The following is a 22,048-nucleotide window of genomic DNA, read 5'->3' as shown; positions in this document are numbered from 1 at the left end:
ATCCTTCGCAATGATCCCGGAGATCCAATTATCTTATTAGTTTGTGACGCATGAACGTGACTGATGGGACTTAAGAAAGAAAACAAACAATCAGAGCGCTGACCACTGAACGAACTTATAAAAATACACTCATTTCCATCTAATTAATTCCTGTTTACATAAAAGTCACATTAGGTGGTAATCATATGGCAAACTTTGCAAAGCCGGCGCCGCTGTTGATTTTATGAATTATTGGCCGACAACAGTAGCAAGGACGGCGAATATTTGGGTTTAATCTGCAGATTATTTCTGGCCCCGGCCTAGCCAATTAAAAATGTTTACTGGTGACGCTGTAGGTAAGGCCGTCGCGAGACCTTCATCTGACCTCATTACTGATGTGCTGGAAATGATGGCTCCCTCCGTTGCTCCGCCGTAATAATCAGACATGAATAATAAAGGTCATTAGTAAGGAGACTGCCCCACCTGGGCTGCCGGACAGAGATTCCGCGATTCCCCCGAAAGGCCAACACAAAGGAGGCAGTACATAAAAGATGGGTTATTACTGAGACGATGTATTTATAAGGAAATTTTATTAGAATTTGAGTCATTGGTTTGTGTCCAAATTCACCTTTATATCTATTAGAGCAACATATATTAAACTACTGCGGATATATCCGATACATCAGTGCATATGTGAGCCAACGTGTCACAGGAAATGACAGTTTTTCAACTCTTCCAGGCTGAATCAAACAACCAATCAGGGTTAGCGTACACATAACCAGCCAATTACAGTCATCTGGCTTCTATGTGATTTTTAAAACAACATATTTATAGTAATCTTTTTTGCTGTGGATGTCAGTTAGCCGCGCAAGCTAATGCCCTGGAACCGAGCTACTACATAGCTAGCTATCTCATTCTGGATACTCCTGCAGCAGCTGTTGGCGACCTTTGCTTTCCCGATCAAGCCTAGCAAAATGCAGGAGCAGCTTAGCTGAGTGATACGAGGTATATTTAAAGAGGGGGCATTATGTTGTTTCACAATATAAGACATATATATATTGTTACAATGTTGGATGTCCAGACTAAATGTGGGTGAAGTTTCAAATCTGTAGGTAAAAGTATGTTGGAGTAATCCCCTGCTAAAAAGTCCCTGTCTGCTTTGAACGCTTGCTTTCAGGCGCTTCACCTTGTGATGTCACAAAGTGGAGGAACTATATTTGGGCATCCGCCCGAGACACAGCAGAACTTCCTGCCCCTGGCACAGTTCAAGGACACGTCCACCCAGCAGCTCAGTCTGCATCAGAATGTTTTTCACTCCTCCACCGGCTCTGCTCGTCAAGTTGTTGAAGAATGACTTGGAGAAAGTGTTTTGAAAAAGTAAACACAGATGTCTTTCCTTCACTGCCAAAGGACAAACGCACCAGACATTCAAAGTTTATTCTTTGCTGACAATTCTGTTACATGGCCACGGGGTAGGAGGCGCACCCCAAACACTGAGCTTCGGAGAGCTGGCCAATCAGAAGAGAGCGGGCATGTAGGGGCGGGGTTTCTTAAAGAGACAGAGCTGATTGAGTCATTTCAGGCAGAGGGCCTGCACAGAGCTACTCCACAGGTATCACAGATTGAAATATAAAGCTTAAAATTAGCATAATACCTCCCCTTTAAATGTTTATTTTGCTTACTGCCACTTTAAATATCTCTAATATCGATATCAGTATCGGCCTCGAAAATCCACAATCAACTATTTGTAATTGCTTTTTAGATTTGTAAAGTTGTATGTGTTTGCAGAGGGCAATGTGTAACATAAACATGTCTTAAGTATCGCTAGAATACTAAGAGACAGTACATCAAATGTTGTCTACAAGACATTCATATGCAAACACATGTTCATGTATATACATTTTATGTACTTAACAAAACGAACATCCCTTTTATTCAGATGCAACATTCCCCTTCTGTTTTCCGTCTGCCTATTGAAGCGCAGTAACCAACCAATGTCTGTTCGGGTGACATATGGTGGTAAACAGCGAGCAGGTATTTGCTGCTGTCATACCTGTTATATAAAATCTTCTTTGTAATGATGATAAATTAAGCGGAGAATCGTCTTTTCGCAGGAGCACAGTTGACTCGCTAAACAATGTAATAATCTGTTCTAATAAAACCACCGGAGCACATCTAACACAAGAGCTGCCGACTTCATCCGAGGCGTCGTCAGTGATTTCTTACTTTAATCGTCCTTAACTGCACCAGACAGCATTTTGACTGAGTCGTTGTCATCTGCAGTGGTGGACCCGCTAGCTAATCTGCGTGCAGCTCCCGAGGAAAAAAGGTGCATGTGCAAATCACTTTCACTTATCCAAACTCCGGGGAGCCGTCATCACGGCGCCTCACTCCTTTTTCATTTTGAAAATCCGCAGTGTAAATCTAATCACGCGCTTACAATGGCGGAGTAAACCCAGGGAAGATTATTTCATTAAGAAGGCCGGGTGGTAGCTGTGTAGGAATACATTCTGCAGTTATTGACACTGAGAGATGGGAGGGGAATAAAGAATGTGGGAGCGCTGGCACTGATGGGGAATCTCCTGGGCGGCTAATGTCAGAGACTGGAAGAAAATACTCTCGCCTGATGCTGCTGCAGAACTGTTTGTGTTTGGACTGAGCTTCAGTGGGTGAGTGTACCTGCATACTGCTGGCCCGGGTGCTGCTGGGAGACGCAAGGGGACGAGGTCTGAGGAAACTGGAGCTGCTCCATCATCTGGGCGGGCAGGAAACTCACTGTTGAACTGTAGAAGAATACACAGAGTAAAGAATCATCAGCGTGGATATAGGCCTTTTAAAGACATTTCTAATACCTAATACTTGATACCGATATATTAGGCACGTTTTTTTTCCATCTAATTCCTGTAGTGGAATTGATATCCTGCCTACTCTTATTGTAGTGGCAAAAAACTGCCATACTGCAGACATCTTGCACCCTTCTTTACGCTTGATGGCAGAGGCGTTGTACAAAAAGTCACGTGTCTGATCACTCACGTTTCTGAGCGCACCTGAATGCAGCATCCCCCCTGAAACACGGCAGTGAGGGAGACATGCCCAGACTTGTTTATTGCACCTACAACGGAGACGTCAGCGTTCGCCGACAGACTCTTTTTATCGTGTGTGCGTCCATGAATATGTAAGCTAGTTTTGCACTGATGTTTATGCTACGGCCTGTTAGCGTCGGCTTTGGCCGTGAGTGTATTTCCGGTGTGTTCCGCTAAAATGACGAGAATGTGAGCTAGCTTTTAGCTTGTTAAGATTTGTGAAAGTTCTGTAACTTCTATTCATTGGCTCGAGTTTCTGTGACTTTCTGTGACCGAGTTAATGTCGTAGCATTACGTCAAGCTTTTTTAGGTTATCATCGAGCATTTAGCGTTGTTTTTTTTAAAGATTTTTTTTTTTGCTTTTTGCCTTTATTGTATAGGACAGCTGAGGAAAGACAGGAAATGTGGGGAGTAGAGAGCGGGGGGATGACATGTACCAAATGGATTGGCAGACCAGGAGTTGAGCCTGCGATCAGTGTGTCGAGGACTACAGCCTCTATACATGGGGCGCCTGCTCTACAAACTGAGCTAAACCAGCGCCCCATTTAGAGTTGTTTTATCGGCGGAAAATATCGGTAATATACCGATAACGTGCCGATAATATCGGGCATCCCTACCACAAAGAATGTAATTTCTGCCTCTTACATGATCACAAAGGCCAAAGTATAAAAGATATCACTGGTAAACAGTAGGGAGGATAAGACTTTTTCGGACTCGTACAAAACTCGGACATTTAATGACAAGAACTTGGCTTCAGGAGACTGTAAATTGACTCCCCAAATTAATCCTCAATATAAATGAGAGATTGTTGCAGCCATCATAACAAAAAACCCTTCTAATATTCTTAAAATGAACCTTTAAACCCAACTTGGAACAGGAAAAACAAGTCCAATATGAAGCTCACATCTAAGTAGGTCTTAATAATCACTCCTAAACCTGCACAGGTGTAAATCTCCAGGAGCTCAGAGATCTTAGCGCTGCAGTTGGGGTATTAAATTTGAAATTTAAACTTTAAATCCATCTGCGGAGGAGCTGCGCGCTGCTCTGTAAGCTACCTGCCTGCGGGGACTCGCGTACAGCTGGTGGAAAAGCAGGCTGCAGGTGGACAGTCGGCCCTCGTGGGAGAAGCCTGAGCCGCCCGAACACTTGCCGCATAAATCACTTCCACGCTGACTGGCCTACTAAAGCAGCCTCATTTTACAGCTGGGACAATGAGAGAGTGACCTCTCCTCATAAAGTGTGTGTGTCTTTGTTCCTCTGCAGGTGATGACTGCGTACATGGCTGCGTTCGTGTCTGCCGGTGGTTGTGTTTACGAGCGTGCACAACAGTCCCAGTGGTGCTCCTCACACCAGTATCCAGATTGATTGGGTCCATGGAGGTAGAAACTAATTACATGTTTTGCTTTCTGTGAACTAGTTCTATCAATCAGCTCATAATGAGAGAGAGCTCTACGCTGCTCCACAAAATGACTACAGCGTCAGAGTCGACATTCATCAGCCGTACCCGGACCAGGTTCACCAGAAGCATCGTGCTAATAACGTCATTTTTCCCCCTCACAGTGAACAACGATGACCTCAGCTCGGAGGCGATGTGGGGATTCACTCATCAGGCCGGTTGCTCTATAAATAAGAAGCACCTTCAGGAGTGAGAAACGGCATCGACTGGCTGCAAATCGGTTTCTGGGACAAAGGATATTTTATCTAAACCCGATTAAAGCGGCTTCGGCTGTCGATATGAAATGAAGAACATAAATCAGAGTAATTTCATAATCAGTGGGAGAATGAGTTGAGCTCATTTTTGGAGGAAAAAACTGAACACGAAAATATGATTAACTCTTATTAACAACTCCTTTTGACCTTTAGAATTTATACTAATAAAAGGATCAATGCAAACTGTATCATGTTTATACAAAACATAAATATCAGCTAATTACTCACATACATCAGCGTTGGTTTAATTATTACACATATTGGGGAATCTGGCTGGATTTCTGTGTAGAAACAATGTCGCTTCTCTGCAAATGCAAAGCTCAGTATTGAGTCTACAGCCACGTCTCTGCTTAATGATGGTGATATTAAAGATACGCAGCCTTCTATCATCTGCTCTCTGGTCACATCTTTAAAAAAAAGCAGTCTCAGCTGCATTGTTTCAACTAAGGCTGCGGTATGAACCCGAAAACGGGTCTTACCTTCGCCGAAATTACAACATCATGATGCAAATTAGTAAAAGTGCAAGCTTCGCCAGGTCTGTCCTCAAGAGGAGAAGAAAACTACTTTTAATTTCTGATGCATTCGAGGAAGTCAGGAAATCTGAACACTGAACGGCTTTCGTGGCGCAGCGTCAAGGGAATTTGTCTCAAGTTGAATTTTTGATCTAGAACGGATTGTTAGCTGAACTGAAAGTTACGCCGCAGCCTGCTGATACGTGATTGGTCAATAGTACTCAGACTATAAACGTAACTACAAATGGAAACCAGAATCAGTGTTGCCAGGTGTTTTCCAATGAAAGTAGCTAGCACTAGCTCCAAAAGTAGACTACACTACACTAATTTAAATATTGGTGAGGTCATCACGTAATCATCTGCATAACGCTTAGTGGCTGGGAGGCTGCCCCAGGCCAGCCCCGCCCGCCCCGACTGCCTGCGCAGAGCAACTCGGAGCTGCTGGCAGAGGAGCCGTGAACTGCAATTACTCTATGCGGCATACATGGGATATAATATATTTCACTGGTCTGAAAAAGTCACAAATTTTTTATATAGAATCCATATGTAGAGATTAAAAAAAATATATATATATTTTTGAAGATTTAACACATTTCATTGTTCTCCTAAAGGTGAAACCTTTGTATATGTATTGATGTAAGTTTGTCCATGTTTATACTGCATGGTTATTGTTGTACAACAGTCCCTTGAAAAGAGACACTGACATCATTGAGACTTCCTGTTTAAATCAATACAAGATGTCATTTATCTTTCATAAATGATTAGTGATTAACCCACAAGGTGTTGTCTAAATCATCAGTGATGAGACCGTACCTCATGGTGGTGTGCTGGTTAGGCGGCAGCAGGCTGTAGCAGGGCTGCATGCCAGCGACAGCCACTGCCCCCTGTCCTGGCTGACAGGACACAAACACTGGCTGCTGGTACGTCTGCTGTGGCACGGAAACCTGCTGCGGAGGGAAATGGTCGGGAAAACAGCAGGTTAAAATGGGAATTGAAAATGAAAAGCTGGCTTTATTGGATCATTCCAGCACATGTTTATGCAAACAAACACAGGTCTTATATGCATGCTTTTATTTTGAAAGCTTTCATCTAAATTTCAACTAAATGCTATTTTCATTATTTATCCATTTGACACTCATCATCTCAATACCTGATAAGACTGCATTGGAGGGTACTGGACCATCATGCCTTGCATCTGGTTGCCCATATTGCTTTGCTGGTTGCCAGTGAGAGCGAGGTTGGCTGTTGGCTGCACGCCCAATACGGTTTGGTAGTTGGACGCTGGGTTTGGCATCACGGCTTGGTGCACTGAGGCAAAATGAGAAAAGGCACAACGCTGTGACCGAATGAAAAGAGTCTCCTGATGCGAACACGCTGATAATATTAAAACACTGCGATTAATATTCATGATTCCTACACGCAACAGACACAAATAAAAGCTGGGTTATCAAGGAAGGAGTGGAAGATTTTATTGATTTGAAAGGGAAATTTGCTCGTCGTTAGAAGGAGAACAACAGAGCGAGCGGCAGATTGAAAGATTGGGAGAGTCGCGACTCGGTTCAGCTCGGCGAGTTGAGCTGTTACAGCTAAGCAGGTTTGAGGCACTCGGAATAAATGAGAAAGTCAATAAATTTGATTTCGCCTGCGGTGGCCTGGACCTGCAACCCGAGTGGCCGATCCACTCGTCTGCCTGCACAAAAATCCTCACCAAAAAACTCCTGCTTCAACGGGTGATTAAATTCAACGGCCGAGCAAGAAAATAGGATCTGCTTTTTACACTACTTGTTAAAAACTCATTTAAAGCACCCGAAGAAGATGAAACAAAGTCACACGGATCTGTCTGTTTTCCGAATGGCCTCAAATGGCGGCGCTTATACCTTGCCGGAGGCGGGGTGAGAGAATCAGGCACTTAAATGTCAAGGTGACAAAAAGAGACATTTGAAAATACTGTCCCTCGTGACACACACACGCGGTAATCCCGGTGACAAAGGAGAGGACGTCCTTTTGTGAAGGTGTCTTTACAGTCCGCCGCCCTGGGAGGAAAGTACAGCTAGACAATGAAAGTGCTGTGAGGAACAGACTATTTTTATACACCTTCGTCTCCCACCTTCATGTACAAACCAAGCATGAAATGACTATAATATCAAAGGCACCTAATTTATTCGGACGATTGTGACTTTGTTTACTTAATAAATTACCTCTGAGGAAGATAATGACCGGCTTTCCCCGTGTCATGCAAGCATCGTTCACCAGCCTGTTTTTGTAGGGTGACATTTTTTGCGCAGGTTAAGGATTACAGCCATCCGTCGAGGAGAGGCCGATACTAATTCCGTGCCGCTTCCTGAGCCGCGGTGGGATTACAGTGTGTTCTGCAGTTGAGGAGTGAGGGGCTGAAAAAGAGACCGGTTCACTGTGAGATTCGTAGAGGCCTCTCAGACAGCGTCCCGGCCCCGCATCCCGCCTCTCAGGCTCAGTGTTGCTTAAAAAAATAACCTTCAAAATAAAACCTTAAGTCCAAAACCACTAAACATCTGACTCATGATAGACACTGCAGGGTTTATGTCCACTGTCCAATGTTTAAGTATTTGTTTCATGTAATGTAGTAAAAGTGCCTTTTTGTTATGACTTGCCATACTTCTTCCTCTTCTGGCAATAATGTTTAGTTTACAACTCCATTAAGGTTCCAACTGACGACTTTCATCATCAACTAATCTGCCTAATTAATTTCTCATTTAATCACTTTGTCTATAACTGTCAGAAAATAGTGAAAAGGGGATTTTATAGCCTCCTGGGGTGTCATTTTCAGATTAATTATTTTATAAGCCAAAAAACAATTCAGCACACAAGGGCCGTCACGGTAGTGATCGTTTCTGACCGCGGCGAAACTAACGCCCCCTCGCGGTTCGGAGGTTAACCGCCACCCCAGCCCGCTGCCGTACGTTCTGTTTATTTAACTACAGCGCGTCCCCGACACAGTAAAACCTCATCGTCATGAGTGAAAACAGCGTGAGCGGTGGAAACGCGAGTGCGTACCGTCAATTGTTGAAATGAAATCCGTGGTGACTGGCTAGTTGTTGTTGTTGTAGCGGCTAAACTAGCATGTCGCGAGACTGCACGTGAGCTCGTCTGCGCCGATTAGATGCGCAGAGGGTTGAAACAGCAGCGCTCTGACAGCCAGGTTGCTTTTGCTGATTACTGTGATTTTTACAACGAGTTTGTCATTTATTTTGTATCGTTCCGTATGGGAAAGACGAAGTGCTTCTTTGGGACGCATGGATAGTGAGTCTAGTGGGTCTATGATATTAAAAAAATATACAGCGGTGATGACGGTTACTAGGTCCGGTATTGCAGTCATGCGGTTACCATGACAGCCCTATTAAAAAGGCAGAAAGTCATTCCATCCGGGAAGCTGAATAAGAGAATATTTAGCATATTTGGATAAATAATTAAAAAGCAAATTGTGTGATCATTTGAATTCCATATAGGAATTAATGTGCTTTTATTTTGTCACCTCCATTAAAAGTGTCTCACTCTCTTTCCATGAATGCCAAAGAACCTCTTAATAAACTCTAGCATTCACAAGAAGGAATACAAATCCGTCACAAACAGCACCATACAAGCTGCTCTCCCTCAAGGACCATGAAGCCAAAGCTCCGTGGTGGAGGTGACCGTCTGATGCAAGGGAGGTGAAACATGCACAGGTTTCTCTGTGGACGCTGGCTGAGCCATCACAGGATTTCCAGCTACAATGTATTTATTATGTTGGCTACATCTTCACCTTTAGTTGGGCTTATATATTTTTTTTAATTAAAGCAAAAACAGCAGGGAAATGAGCTTTTTTTCACTTTCCCTGAGAAATAATTGCTGTCCTTTGCCTTTGTAGGTCAGCTTCATTTGTCCGCTGTCTATTCCCCAGATCCCCAGCAGGGAAGCCACATTTGCAGCCTACAGATGACAGAATAGTGCCGCAGCCACTTACCGACGTGTGTGTACCACTGTGTGTGCGTGCGTACGAGTCGCAATTGTACCAACGTTACATCCAGTTAAGCAAGAGTGTGTGTGTGCGTGTGTGAGAAAGACCATGCAGGAGCTAACAATCTCAACTCCTGTGGTGATGGGGAAGGAAAAAAAAGCAGAAACAGAATAATCAAGTGGATGACTCCCGGGGAGACATCTGAACTCGCGAAAACAAACAAACAGAGGAAAGCGAGGGAGAAATGTTTGTCCTTCAGTGGAGCCGTCGGACTGCGGCTGGCGACGCTCCCTTGTGTGGAAACAGACAAAAACAACAGCGATAAAATATTTTCTAAGGGCTGAAAGTGGGAAGTTAAAAACGTCTTTTGGTATAATATCAAGGCTGAGCTTTGCTCCTCGTAACGTGAAGTGAAATTTCAAGGAAGAATCAGTTGCTTCACATGAGAGGCTGCAGACCTCATTTATAAAAACATCCTTTGATTTGTCTTGGAGCGGTTTCAAAGACGCACTTGGAAAGGTCGCTTTGGTTTATCACAGAAATCTGGAGGAATGAGGGGTAACCTGCTGGGTTGAGTATCCAGATGAGTTTGTCATATAAGAAAACTTCATTTGAAAAGAGACGGTTTTTTAAACAGGGTCTGGTGTGGCTGTGTTTGTCCATCACAGCAGGTCATTTAGTCTCATTAAGTCTAATTATTCCCAGATTTTAACACCAAACCTTGGACAGAATCTCTGAAAAAATGTAAATGAAGTATGGTCGTACCTTGTTGCTGGGGCAGGTTTTGGCTCTGAGGGCAGTTATAGGACAGCGGGTTGACGGGGTGCCTGTAGTGCTGCTGCTGGCTGGAGCAGTGTGGGTGGTGGGCTGAAGAGCAGTAACACGCGGACATCTGGAAGAGATGCACAACACGGATTCAAGGACTGTATAACACATCCGCAGTCCCATTTGAATGTACTTCCCAGCAACAGGAGAAATAAAGGATTAGTCATACAGCTGGTTTCCACTGCAGGAGTGACTCATGACTGAAGCCTACCACCTTTTTAAAGAGCTACTAACAGCTAGCTTGATTTTCAAAGCGTCTACCTGCTGGACAGGCTGCTGGATGTATGCGTGCTGCTGCAGTAGCTGCTGGTTCAGCGCGGACCCGGGAAAAGCAGCAGGACCCGGGGTGGAGCTGGGATAAGCGTGGCCGTGGCCAGGCCCAGGGGGCTGGAGCGGGACCTGCTGACCGTGAAGCACCCCTGGGTGTCCTCCTGATGGCCCTGCCACCATGTAGCTAGCAAGCTGCTGCTGCTGCTGCGGCGGAGGAGCGCCCTGTAGCATCATATGGGAGGGGTGGTGGTGGTGGTAGGCAGTCGGAAAGTGGCGTGCGTCTGGAGCTGAAGCGCCGCTGTCGCCGTGTGGCTGCTGCGCCAGAGTCATGTGACTGAACTGGGCGTTTAGGGCGTCAGACTGAAGAGGGGAAAAAAAGGGTTACAGGTGTACAGCACAAGGGCAATGACAATCAGAACCTGGGTCATGCTGCATTTGCGTCAATAAATCCGCTCAATACACTTCAACCACAAGGGACCTTATTTCTAAGCTAAGCACAAATCAAAGATATTCATTTAATTGACTTTCACTTGAAGGTTTTAGCAAATGCAGGGGGGTTTAAATCGGACCCGGGCCTGCAGAGACCGGCCGAGCGGAAAGTGATCTATTTATCTGCACCACCAGCGCACGCCAGTTCAGGTCACTCCTGACATGTTGTTGGAAAAGTAGTGTTTTTAGTCATGGATTATTCAGCGCCAACATCTGGTGATGAATTAAATATTAATGGAACTTTCCACAGGCATAATTAGTCGCGGAGGCATGTATTTCACTAAATCCAGGTCAAAAATGAGGTTAAGTGAATGCATGATCTATATATGAGGGGAATGGCTCCGGCTGGATTTGGATACACCTTTCAGTCCAGAAAAATAATGGGGGTATAAAAAGGTCTGTTTAAAAGCTTTGTTTGATTTTGGATAGCATTTAAAAGAAGGTTCTTGGGCCTAACCTACAATTTTATACAAGCGCTACACTGAATGGATACCAAACTTACAACTACAGCTCAGCTAAAAAACTCTTAATGACACCAGGTCTGATGGGAGATGAAGCAGAGGGGGGGAATAGTACAACGGAAAGAAACAAAGTTCTGTACCACAGTGTACTGTTGGTTAGGACAGACGGGCAGGAACTGAGAAGGAGGAAGAGGAGGAGGAAGAGGATACGAAACCGTTGGGTTGTGGACAGGCTCAGAGGACAGCTGGAGGGGAGGACAGATCGGCTGAGGAGGGAAAGGAAGAAGAAATGGAGAGAGGGAAAGGAGATGAGACTGGACGGCGGATGCTAGTAAAATGGCGGGAGCCTCAATTGAGCGTGTGCTAAACCCCGCCCATTTAAAAGCTGGTACGACTGTCACTCTTGCAGTTTACATAAACACTGAACGATTTAACAATTTCAAAGTCTATGTTAATTAATTTCAGAAGCGGTAGCTGGTTATTGTTGATTTTGAGTAGCTAGCTAGCTAACAAGCTAACATTAGCTTCAAAAGATTGGTAAAAATGCTAGCTCTGCCCGTCTATGTAACATTTAAAGCTTATTCATTTTTAAAATGAGAAGCATCGAAAGGTCATAAATAAGCACACTAAGGCTAAAAATAAGATATCATGCTAACAACTGCGGCTAAAGCTACATGTTCTTGCTAACAGTCTCATGTAGCACTAGCTTCCAAAAAAGAAGCTGTAGAAGCTTTTCCATGTAACCTGTAATGTCAAAATGAATGGCTCTAAACCTCCAGCTTAACACTTATGGTTGTTAGCTAGTTAGCTGTACATGCTAATGATGGTAGCTCACAACCAATGGGGAGATAGTACACTATATTTCACATCAGTGTTTTTTTATGTAACCTGCTATCTCCCAAATTAATGGTTCTACACCTCGAACTTAAAGCATAAGGTCGTTAGCTAGTTAGCGTACATGCTAATGATGGTAACTCACATAACAGCAGATAAACGGTGTTCATTCTGTACTCTTTGGAAATTAAACAAAGTCAGAGTTATTAGCTTAGTCACAGGTCTGTCTTTCTGAGTTATGGTTGTCAAGGAGTGGACAGTTGCCGTTTGTGGGAGGGGTTTATTAAATGGCTCAATGAAGCTCCTCCCATTTCTACACTGTAAGTTAGTGAGGTTAGAGAAAGTTAGAAATAATACTGTACATTAATTCAGTTTGAATAATGACAAAAAGAGTCATGCAGCGAAGGTAGTCCCGCCCACTGACCTGGGAGTGGAGGTGATTGGTTTGCTGTTGCTGGGTCTGGGCAGGGATTGGCTGCTGTTGGCTTTTCCCCTGCTGGGGGTTCCTGCCAGCTGCATGGTTGATGCTGGCTGGGTTATAAACTACAGCGCTGCCATCAGGGTGGATGAAAGGCTTTCCTGTCAAATTAAATTCATAAGAGAGAAAAAACATTGACGGAGGAACACGGACTTATAATTCAGCATCACACAACAGGAAACACTTTGACGCACCCAAACATGGTCCATGAGAGGAACAGGAATTAACAACCTTGGCAGCATTTGAAGTTCAGTTTGCAGCCCAAAAGAGCACAACTGTGAGTTCGGCTGATGATGAATATTTACAGATTCGTCCCATCTGTTCAATGCATTTTGATCAGCAGGCTTTGGTCTGACTGCTAATTTGACGGACAAACTGAGTTCATCCCCAATCCAGTTTGTAATTCTGTCCTCAAATCATGAATAAACATTGGTAAAACCAGAAAATTACAAGACAGGAAGACTTATTTTGGGAGAATAATTACTTAGATTTAATGTGGTAGATTGAGATTGGGTCAACAACCTTTGAAAAAAAGAATCTTTAATAGAAACTCTGTCTTTTCTACCTGTGTGTGGGTTGACCAGAACGCTGCCAGGTGGTATCCCTGAGGCTTCCAGCGGCAACACATAGTAGTTTGTCGCGTCTGCAGCAGATGGCTGTGAAGGGACACTCTTGATCATCTCAGGGTGTCCGGGCCCTCTGGTGTCTGTCGGCGGGTGGATTAAGGGCGTGTTGGGGATGTTGGACCAGGAGGAGACTGAAGGTGGGAGGGGCAGCTGGGGACGGGACAGCGAACTGGACGAAGAGCCGACGCTACTGCACGATTCTGAACCTGAGGAGTACAAAAAAACATTTTATGATCTACTTCCCTGTTGGATATTAATGTGCGTTGAAAGAGTTGATGGTGATAATGAAGCAATCGTGCCTCCTGCTAGCAATAAACCTCCCTTGTGGCTGCATTGCATTCTGGTCTCTTGAGGAAAGTGTTCACAGGAGAAACAGGTGTCGCCGCTCCTTCTGTGATAGATGTGTTATGTTATGAGCTTGTCTTATTATGGAATATCGCACAAGATGGTGCGTTTGCAAGAACGTCATTGGTTTTATGTAGGGAATGTGGGCTTTGGGAGTTTACATGATAAAGCAATTAAACCATAATGTAGCTCAACAGGAGATATTTCCATTAAATTAATCCTCTACAAAGTAAATGCAGCACTATCACAATAAATAAAATACTCATTAACTTATAAGTACAGTATTAGAAGCAACATTTACTAAAGGTAAAGGTACTTTACAGCAAAATTACCCAGAGAGTTTAACTGTTAATAAAGTGTTTATTGATTATAATAGCCGATATATTTAAAGGGGGGGTATTATGCTAATTTCAAGCTTCATATTTCACTCTGTGATGCCTGTGGAGTAGCTTAGCATAATTTACAGTTTAAAAAACTCACTCACACTGCTGCTCTGTGCAGGCCCTCATACGGCCTCTGTCGGAAACGACTCAGTCAGCTCTGTCCCTTTAAGAAACCCCGCCCCTACAAGCCCACTTTCTTCTGATTGCCGAGGATGCACTTTGTGACGTCACAAAGTGCAGCGCGTAGAAAAAACAGAGCTGAGAAGCCTGGGGATTACTCCAACGTACTTTTACCTACAGATTTGAAACTTCACCCACGTTTAGTAAGAACATCCAACATTGTAAAATTATTTATGTCAGCCCCTCTTTAAATAATTTCGGGGTAAAATTTGTTGTGTTGAGCTCATGTAGAAAAATGGATCATATCTACCGTAAAGTCTGGAATATAAGACGCAGTCTGTTTTTTCTTTAACTTATTATTTCAACACTATTTCAATGTATTTTCATTTCAAACCACACAAATGAAAGCCTAACATCTGTTTTCGCCATGTTGAGTTTGCAACCCTGCTAGCTACCGGTGCGGTAGTTGAGCTCAGCCTACGGTAGCGTTGATTGTTGTGAGGATGGCGGCTACACCGGCGAGCATGACGCCGCTTTAGCTAGCTTATAGTGCCATCATTTGCATTTTATAGAGGTATATTGGTTGCAGCGGTAAATAGCATGCAGCCCACTTTTTAGATATTAGATTAGATATAGATATTTAGATTACTTAAAGTAAAAGTAATTTTGTACAGCATAATTAACCTTAAAATTTAACTGTCAATCAAGTGTTTATTCATTATATATTTGGATAATTTAGGGGTCATTCATAAGCAAATTCTGACTCTGCTAATACAGACGTCTGTTGTGTAGCTCATGTAGAACAATGTATTATATTTAATAACTAACCACATGGTTTGTTTGTATAATCTTCATTCAGTAACTACAGCTTTCAGATTTATGTAGTGGAGTATAATGATCGCTTTAAAAGGCAGTTTATAGTATAAAGTACTAGTACCTCAAAAATGTAGTGAAAGTTCATGTCTTTGATCATAAACTGAGACATTGTGTCCAAATGATTTCATAAAGGCCAAAACAATACATCTAACTTCGGGTGATGGAGAGGGATTTTGCCTCCACCACATATAAGCTCCTGTTCTCAGGTAGAGCTGGCGTGCAGCCTTTTACAAGGAAAGGTTATTTTAAGGCCTTGGAGAAGGGCGAGCGCAGGAGGACTCAGCAGCACAGGCGAGATGTCTCCTCGACTTATACTCCCAAAACACAAAGTGAGGGCGGCCGGCCGCCTCGTAAACAACTTCAAAAACTGCCCAGGCAAGGAGCCTGCCGCCGCCGCTACGTCTCTCTCTGTGTGAGAAAAAAAAAAAGAGCAGGAGATTGGCGAAAATAGAAAAAACGCCAGATGGAAACAGTGGCGGGGAACAAAACGGAGAGCGGAGGCTAACCAAGGATTTCTACCCTGCTTTCAGCGAGATAAAGAAGACAAACCCGCGGTGAAGAACACATTTTATCTAATCTCAGCCAGTCAAGTTACAAATGGATCATAATGTGGCGTAAGCACCTGCAGTGTGGGAGCAGACAGAGCTGGGTTTTATACTGCTGCTGCGTTTAAAGAGCCTCGTCCATCACTTTGTTGCTGTGTTGTGATCAGTTCTGACAGCTGTCCGGCTGCAGGGCGGCCCGCAGACCTTCCCGATCGCGGCGGGAGACAAACACTTGTCTGGATAAGACCTCAGGTATGTGAGCGCCGGAGAATTCCGCTTGAAGCTCAATATGCAAAATGTCTATTTTTGTTCCCTTTTACCCGCTGTACCATCTAATTAGTGAATTCTTCCTCTTCGTGCTGTGACAGAGAGTTTCCACTCCCTCGTCTGTGTGAATAAATTACCTGCTCAGTTCAAAGTGAAAGAAATTCTACCTGTACAATAATATCATCCTCGCCTAAGACAAAGAGCCATCAATCACAGCGAGAGCTGAATCTTATGAAACTTGACGGGAAAAACAGTTAATTAAAAAAGTGTCAATGACAGACTGCTGACCCGCACGCTTTTCAAGTGCAAGTAGAGGCAGTGTTTTTGTATTTCAGGCGGCCTCGCTGAAGTGTTTTGTCATTTTGTTTCATATAAAACAAACTGAGTCAAATGAGCAAACGTTGCTGTAGAGTGTATTTTTCCTCTCTTACCCGTTTTGGAGAGCCTCCCGGTGCTCTTGCTGCTGGCCGTGCTGTCTCCGCGGACGAGGCCCGGGGAGATGCCGCTGAAGCTGCTGGCCTTGGTGATGGGGGGCCGCGGGGCGAGTCGGTTGGAGCTGTCCGAGCTGTCGGTGCTGCTCCAAGGCCGAGGCTCGCCATGCCGTGGCAGGGTTTCCGTCTCGGAGCTGCTCTGCCGGCTGGCGCCTGACCGGCCTGCCCTTAACCTGGACAAGGGAAGAATAGTTGTTTATTACATTATATGATTATATGGTAAAATTAAAGCTGCTGTGAGGAGTTTTTATGCTGTTATGAAACAGACTGAAATTAATTCTGATGACTCTATATGAGCTACAAAAGCAAACCAGACCATCAGCGACAAGATTGATTATTTCTATATAGTTATTTTTAATGCCTGAAACTGCTGGCGGGGGGTAGGTGTCAGACGCAGCGCTGCCTTTGTTTACATTTACAGGGCAAGAATTTAAAGTGAGCTATACATATGACTGTTAAAGAAAGCAGGATGAGATATTTTGTTACAAACCACCACTTAGCAAAGAGATAAGAAGTACTGCTTTGTACACAGGGGGCGCTAAAATTGACACAAACCAAAAGTTCCTCACAGTAGCTTTAAGTTATACATCTCTTTGTATTTATCTTTGAACTCATCAATATTCCACCACAGTATCTGCATGTTTTGCGACAACACTAAGCCTTTGCATTTGGAGTACAAAGTATTATTACAGACTGGGTGTCTGTGGCGACATTTGCGGAAAGAATCGCAAGCGGCGCCCAGTTAGTGACGTGTTTTCCATCAGCCAGCAGTGGTTTGTCTGCCAGAGAGGGTAGGCGGAGCTAAGCGGCTGCTTTTCCGGTCTCTGAAAGTGTTGTGAGTAAACAGTAATCTACTATGGCTGAACAAACAAAGACAACTTCAAACATAAGTGAAAATCCAAAGAAAAAGAAACAAATTGGACGCTCAGATAAAGGTCAAAAAGGGAAGCAACCGTCAGCGAGAAAATAGTTACTACGACAACCGTGTGGCGAGTGGTAAAGATGGCGGAGAATTCAAATCCCAGCCTGTGCCGAGAGAGAAAGAGAGATTCTCACCCCCAGCCTAACAGAACGGTATAGGTATGTTTATGTTTAAGTAAATATACCTGTCGCAGCACAGCTCGCTCGGAGCGCTGAGTATCCGCTCTACTGTAACCTAATTATTTCATTTGTTTATTTTGCAAAGTGTAAGAAGCCTATGTTGACCTTTTAAAAGGCATTTTTAATATTACTAATAAACAGTAAAAGTGGCATTTCAAAAGCGGAATCCTTTTTTTCATCTAATTTTGCTTTAAAATGTTGCAAACTTTAACAAATTATCGAAACAGTTCCCGATAAAGTTTCTGTATACTGACCCTCAGCTATAGTCTAAAGAAAACAGGTTACATTTCCATGTATAATGTTGTTGCAAATGAGTGGTTACATGTGCAGAAATACACTAAACAAAAGCAGAAGCCTTTCAAAAATGAGGTTGCATTTGCATATTTCACAGCCTTTAGATTACTTAAATTCTGACATCTTAAACCTGGCCTGAAGTCATCCTGCAAGACCAAACACTATCTTCATGTATTCTTACATACTTGATCAATAAAAGACGACATTTAAAATAAAGAAAGGCTTCACGGTTTAATTGGCAAGCTTCGGTCCGAATAGGCCGTCCCACACGAGGAAGCCTGGGCAGAAAATCCTATTAAACACAAGCTTTCCTGAGCAGCGAAAACAAATCCTCAGATCAGCACTCCCGCTCCTGAGCGAGCCGATTAAGGCAGACGGCGATTCAAAGGGTTCTCTCTGCCTGCGGTTCGGCCTCTGAAAGAGCTGAATGATGTGTGACGGCGAGAGGGAGGGAGGAGGGGGGGGGTTGGACCTACCTGAACATTTGCCGCCTCTGTTGGGTGCTCATGCATGCGTCTTCATCCTGAGCACTGAGGGGAGGGGAGGGGGAGAGGTGTTACGGAACAGGCGAAAATGAGATATCCACCATTTTAAAACATGACAGAGCGAGCTCTAATTGCTGCTCCGACAGGAGAAACTATAAAAGTGATTGAACATCATTTAAAGGAGAAGCTATCTGAAGAGCTTTAGTTCCACTTTAAAAGCATGAAATGGGTCCTACTTTGGCCAATTAACAGACAATTCATCATCTATATAGGAAACAGCTTTCTGGAACAACATTAGCACATTAGCACAAGTCGCTGGTCATGTGATAAGAGGAATTGAATGGCTTACCTTCTGTCTAGTATGAAGTGATCTCCCTGTGGGGGAAATTAAAAAAACATTCAGTTATGTTTGTTCTTAGTTTTTATCTCGAACACTTCTACGCTTCATGGCTCTGTGTATTTAAAACTCTAAGAGCATTAAACCATTATCAGGAAATATTAACATTTCACATTAACGACATCCCTTTTTCCCCCTCTTTTTTCTTTTTTTGTTTATTTTATTCACTAATTTCACCGTAGATATGTACAGAATGTATATGGGCATAAATATATGTATTTGTATTAAAACCCACAAAAAAAAATAAATAAAAAATTGATCACATTGACGACCCCCCCCTTCCCCCCCTCTTTTTTGTGTATTTTATTTGCTTATTTATATTCTTTATTTTTCTTCTTTTATTGTAGATATGTACAGATTGTATATGGGCATAAATATATGTATCTATATTAAAAACCCCAAATAAAAAGGTTGAAAAAAATAAATAAATAAATAAATTATTTACTTATTTATATTCTTTTTTTTTATCTTTCCCTGTAGACATGTACAGATTGTATGTGGACATAAATACATGTAACTTTATTAAAAAATAAAAACAATAAAAAGGTTAAAGAATATTTTTTTCCACATTGACCATATCGCCTTTTCTCTTTTTTTTTTGTTTATTTTATTGACTTATTTCTTTTCCTTTTTTTTCTTTTCTTTTTCTTTCACTGTAAATATGTACAGAATGTATATGGGCATAAATATATGTATCTATATTAAAAACCCCAAATAAAAAGGTTGAAAAAATAAAATAAAAAATGTATTTACTTATTTAGATTCTTTTTTTTTTCTCTTTCACTGTGGATATGCACAGAATGTATATGGATGTAAATATATGTATCTTTATTAAAAAAATAAAAACAATAAAAATGTTAAAAATTCTTTTTTTCCACATTGACCATATCGCCTTTTCTCTTTTTTTTTGTTTATTTTATTGACTTATTTCTCTTCCTTTTTTTTCTTTCACTGTAAATATGTACAGAATGTATATGTGCATAAATATATGTAACTGTATTAACCCCTCCTCCCCCGAAAAGAGAAGGTAACCCCCCCTCTTTTTGTTTATTGTATTTCCTGATTTCCTTTCTTCCTTCCTTTCTTTCTTTCTCTTCCACATTGACAGGTATTTAGTCTTTCTATACCTGCTTGCAGTTCTCTAACATTAAGAATGTGGGTCTTAATCCAAGCAACTCTGTCTAAAAATTCATAAATCCAGCAGTGGTAATTGGAAGCAAGAAATCCACTGAATTTGCACATGAATAGAAACGACACAAAGATTTGTGCAACACGGCCCCCACCCCCCACCCCGCCCACACAAACAGCTCTCACATCATGTGCAAATATCCTTTCTCTGGCTCGCTGGTACTCCTCCTCCCTCTCCTCCATCGATTTGCTCCTCTTGTCAGCTTTCAAACGCATTCGAATCTGGCAAGGACACACCACACACACACAGATAGACACACACACACACACACGCGCGCGGTTCTTTAGCAGCAATGTCAGGGACGCCAGATTGTCCCACTCTTACCAACATGTCAGGAATGAAAGTGACAGCTTGGTGAAGAAGAGAAGAAAAAAAAAAACACCTACCGTGCTGTCTTCGCGATCAAAGCTGGAGTTGTCACGTTTGAGAATGTAGCGTTTCTGAAAATCGTCCGCCCTGTCATCCTTGATGTGCTCGGAGAATTTCTGATCGGGTCTGTCGGTGGGGGAATTCACAGGAGTTTTAGCGGCAGCTTAATTTCAGGCAGATGCTGACAGCAACATATGTTAACCAACAAGCAGGGCAGGAAGGAGACTTATCTGTCGATTGATTGCAACAGCTTATGGCTGCAGAAAATTCACCACCAATTAACTATCAAAATCAAAGTGTAGTATCAGGAGATCATTAGTTAAACTTTAATTAGTCTATCACACATTTGTATTTATGCATGTATGTTATGTATCAAAGTGGTAAAACACTTAATAAGGCAGTTACATGTTAGAAATCAGGAAGGAGCTGAGCTGCTGCTAACGGCATTAGCCAAGTTTTTGGTTAGGTGTTAATTTTCTGAGGTTTGTACTTCAAGCCGAATTATCCGCTTAAGTCTCCGACTGTAGCAAATAAACAGAACTGGTGATTAAAACCGCTAAAAACCCTGAATAAATCTGTTTTATGTTAAAATCTGTGTTTCTCCAAAGCCATTTGGTGTATTGGATGCTATAGGGGGTGTTTAGCGGGGCTGTCGCTAACTCTTTCAGCTCAGTTTTTAGGCCCTTAGTGTTTGTCATTCAAGAATTCTTTTTACAGGAACAAAATTTTCCAAAGAGGTCTCTTCCTCTTCAAAACATGCTGAGCCGGGTGCCAGTTTAGCTCAGCGGTTAAATTGTCAGCCCATGTACAGCTACAGTCCTCAATGTAGCGGCCCCAGGTTCAACTCCTTACATCGGCCCCTTGCCGTGTGTCATCCCCAATTCTAACTTCCCCTGTTTCCAACACTATTCACTATCCTAGTAATAAAGGCATAAAAGGGGCAAAAAATAAATAGATAAAAAACAAACAAACAAACATAAAGCTATTTATGGCAAAAAAAACCTTAAACAAGCATTAATTAAGACAAAAATCAATGTTTTTCGGAAGCGCTTTGGCGCTGCTTCAGGGGCTGTGAGCTGAGCTGTCGCTCACTCTTTTAGCTCAGTTTTTGGAGCCTTGTGTTTTCCAAAGAGGTTTCTTCCTCTTTTAAACTACGGCTCTGTATGTTTTAAACCAATAAAAACACTTAATCAAGCAGTTTCATGACAAAAATCTATGTTTTTGGGAGCTCTTTGGCGCTGCTGCAGGGGCTGCGAGCTGAAGTTAAAGGGGGGTATTCGGCTAATTTCAAGCTTCATATTTCACTCTGTAGTACCTGTGGCGTAGCTTAGCATAATTTGCAGTTAAAAAAAGTCATCATTTTTTTTAACACCGGTGCTCTGCAGGCCCTTATACAGCCTCTGCCTGAAACGACTCACTCAGCTCCGTCCCTTTAAGAAACCCCGCCCCTACAAGCCTTTATGACATCACAAAATGCAGCGTGTAGAAAAAACTGTGTGAAACCTGGCGTTCACAGCAGCCTGCAGACTGAGCTGAGAAGCCTGGGGATTACTCCAACATACTTTTACCTACAGATTTGTAACTTCACCCACATTTAGTCTGGACATCCAACATTGTAAAATTATATATATCTTAAATTTTGAAACAGCATAATATGCCCTCTTTAACATCCAAAATTCACCTGTTTAAATTAGATACTTTAAAACTGAGATCTAGAAAGCAGAGAGCTGACAATGTTTGTAAGAAGATCAGAAAACATCAGAAGAGAAACAAAGAGGCTCACATTCTAGTGTTGGTGGTTTTGTTGATCACCACTGACTTTCCACTGGGGTCCACATTGTGGTCCATGCCAAAGTAGGCTGCCACTCGGTGTAACAGCATCCTGTGGTAGGACGTCATGGGTGGGAACTTTCTCTCTTGGCTTCTAGATAGAGACGTAGAGATGT

At 42.7% G+C, this 22,048-nt stretch overlaps 1 protein-coding gene across 7 annotated transcripts in view; it reads right to left on the bottom strand.

The window, feature by feature from the left end:
- r3hdm1 (R3H domain containing 1) overlaps positions 1-22,048 on the bottom strand; it is a 53,910-nt gene that overhangs the window by 5,156 nt on the left and 26,706 nt on the right. For 5 of the 7 annotated variants that reach the window (XM_069675346.1, XM_069675351.1, XM_069675350.1 and 2 more), the window contains 14 exons: positions 21,886-22,026; positions 20,120-20,228; positions 19,859-19,954; positions 18,497-18,522; positions 18,139-18,192; positions 16,208-16,440; positions 13,180-13,446; positions 12,561-12,715; positions 11,443-11,568; positions 10,344-10,712; positions 10,023-10,149; positions 6,435-6,592; positions 6,098-6,231; positions 2,659-2,762 (listed from right to left, as the gene is read on the bottom strand). In XM_069675346.1, coding sequence (XP_069531447.1) covers positions 2,659-2,762; positions 6,098-6,231; positions 6,435-6,592; positions 10,023-10,149; positions 10,344-10,712; positions 11,443-11,568; positions 12,561-12,715; positions 13,180-13,446; positions 16,208-16,440; positions 18,139-18,192; positions 18,497-18,522; positions 19,859-19,954; positions 20,120-20,228; positions 21,886-22,026 — 2,099 coding nt within the window. The remainder of the gene's footprint in view (positions 1-2,658; positions 2,763-6,097; positions 6,232-6,434; positions 6,593-10,022; positions 10,150-10,343; positions 10,713-11,442; positions 11,569-12,560; positions 12,716-13,179; positions 13,447-16,207; positions 16,441-18,138; positions 18,193-18,496; positions 18,523-19,858; positions 19,955-20,119; positions 20,229-21,885; positions 22,027-22,048) is intronic. The other 2 variants (XM_069675347.1, XM_069675349.1) reach the window with 2 other exon arrangements.

Source organism: Semicossyphus pulcher, unplaced genomic scaffold (genome assembly GCF_022749685.1).
Source record: "Semicossyphus pulcher isolate SPU_LCO1_2020_fin unplaced genomic scaffold, fSemPul1.0.p SCAF_24, whole genome shotgun sequence".
Classification (NCBI taxonomy): Eukaryota; Metazoa; Chordata; class Actinopteri; order Labriformes; family Labridae; genus Semicossyphus; species Semicossyphus pulcher.
Note: the sequence above shows the minus strand (reverse complement) of the source record. Positions and strands in the feature narration are given on the sequence as shown.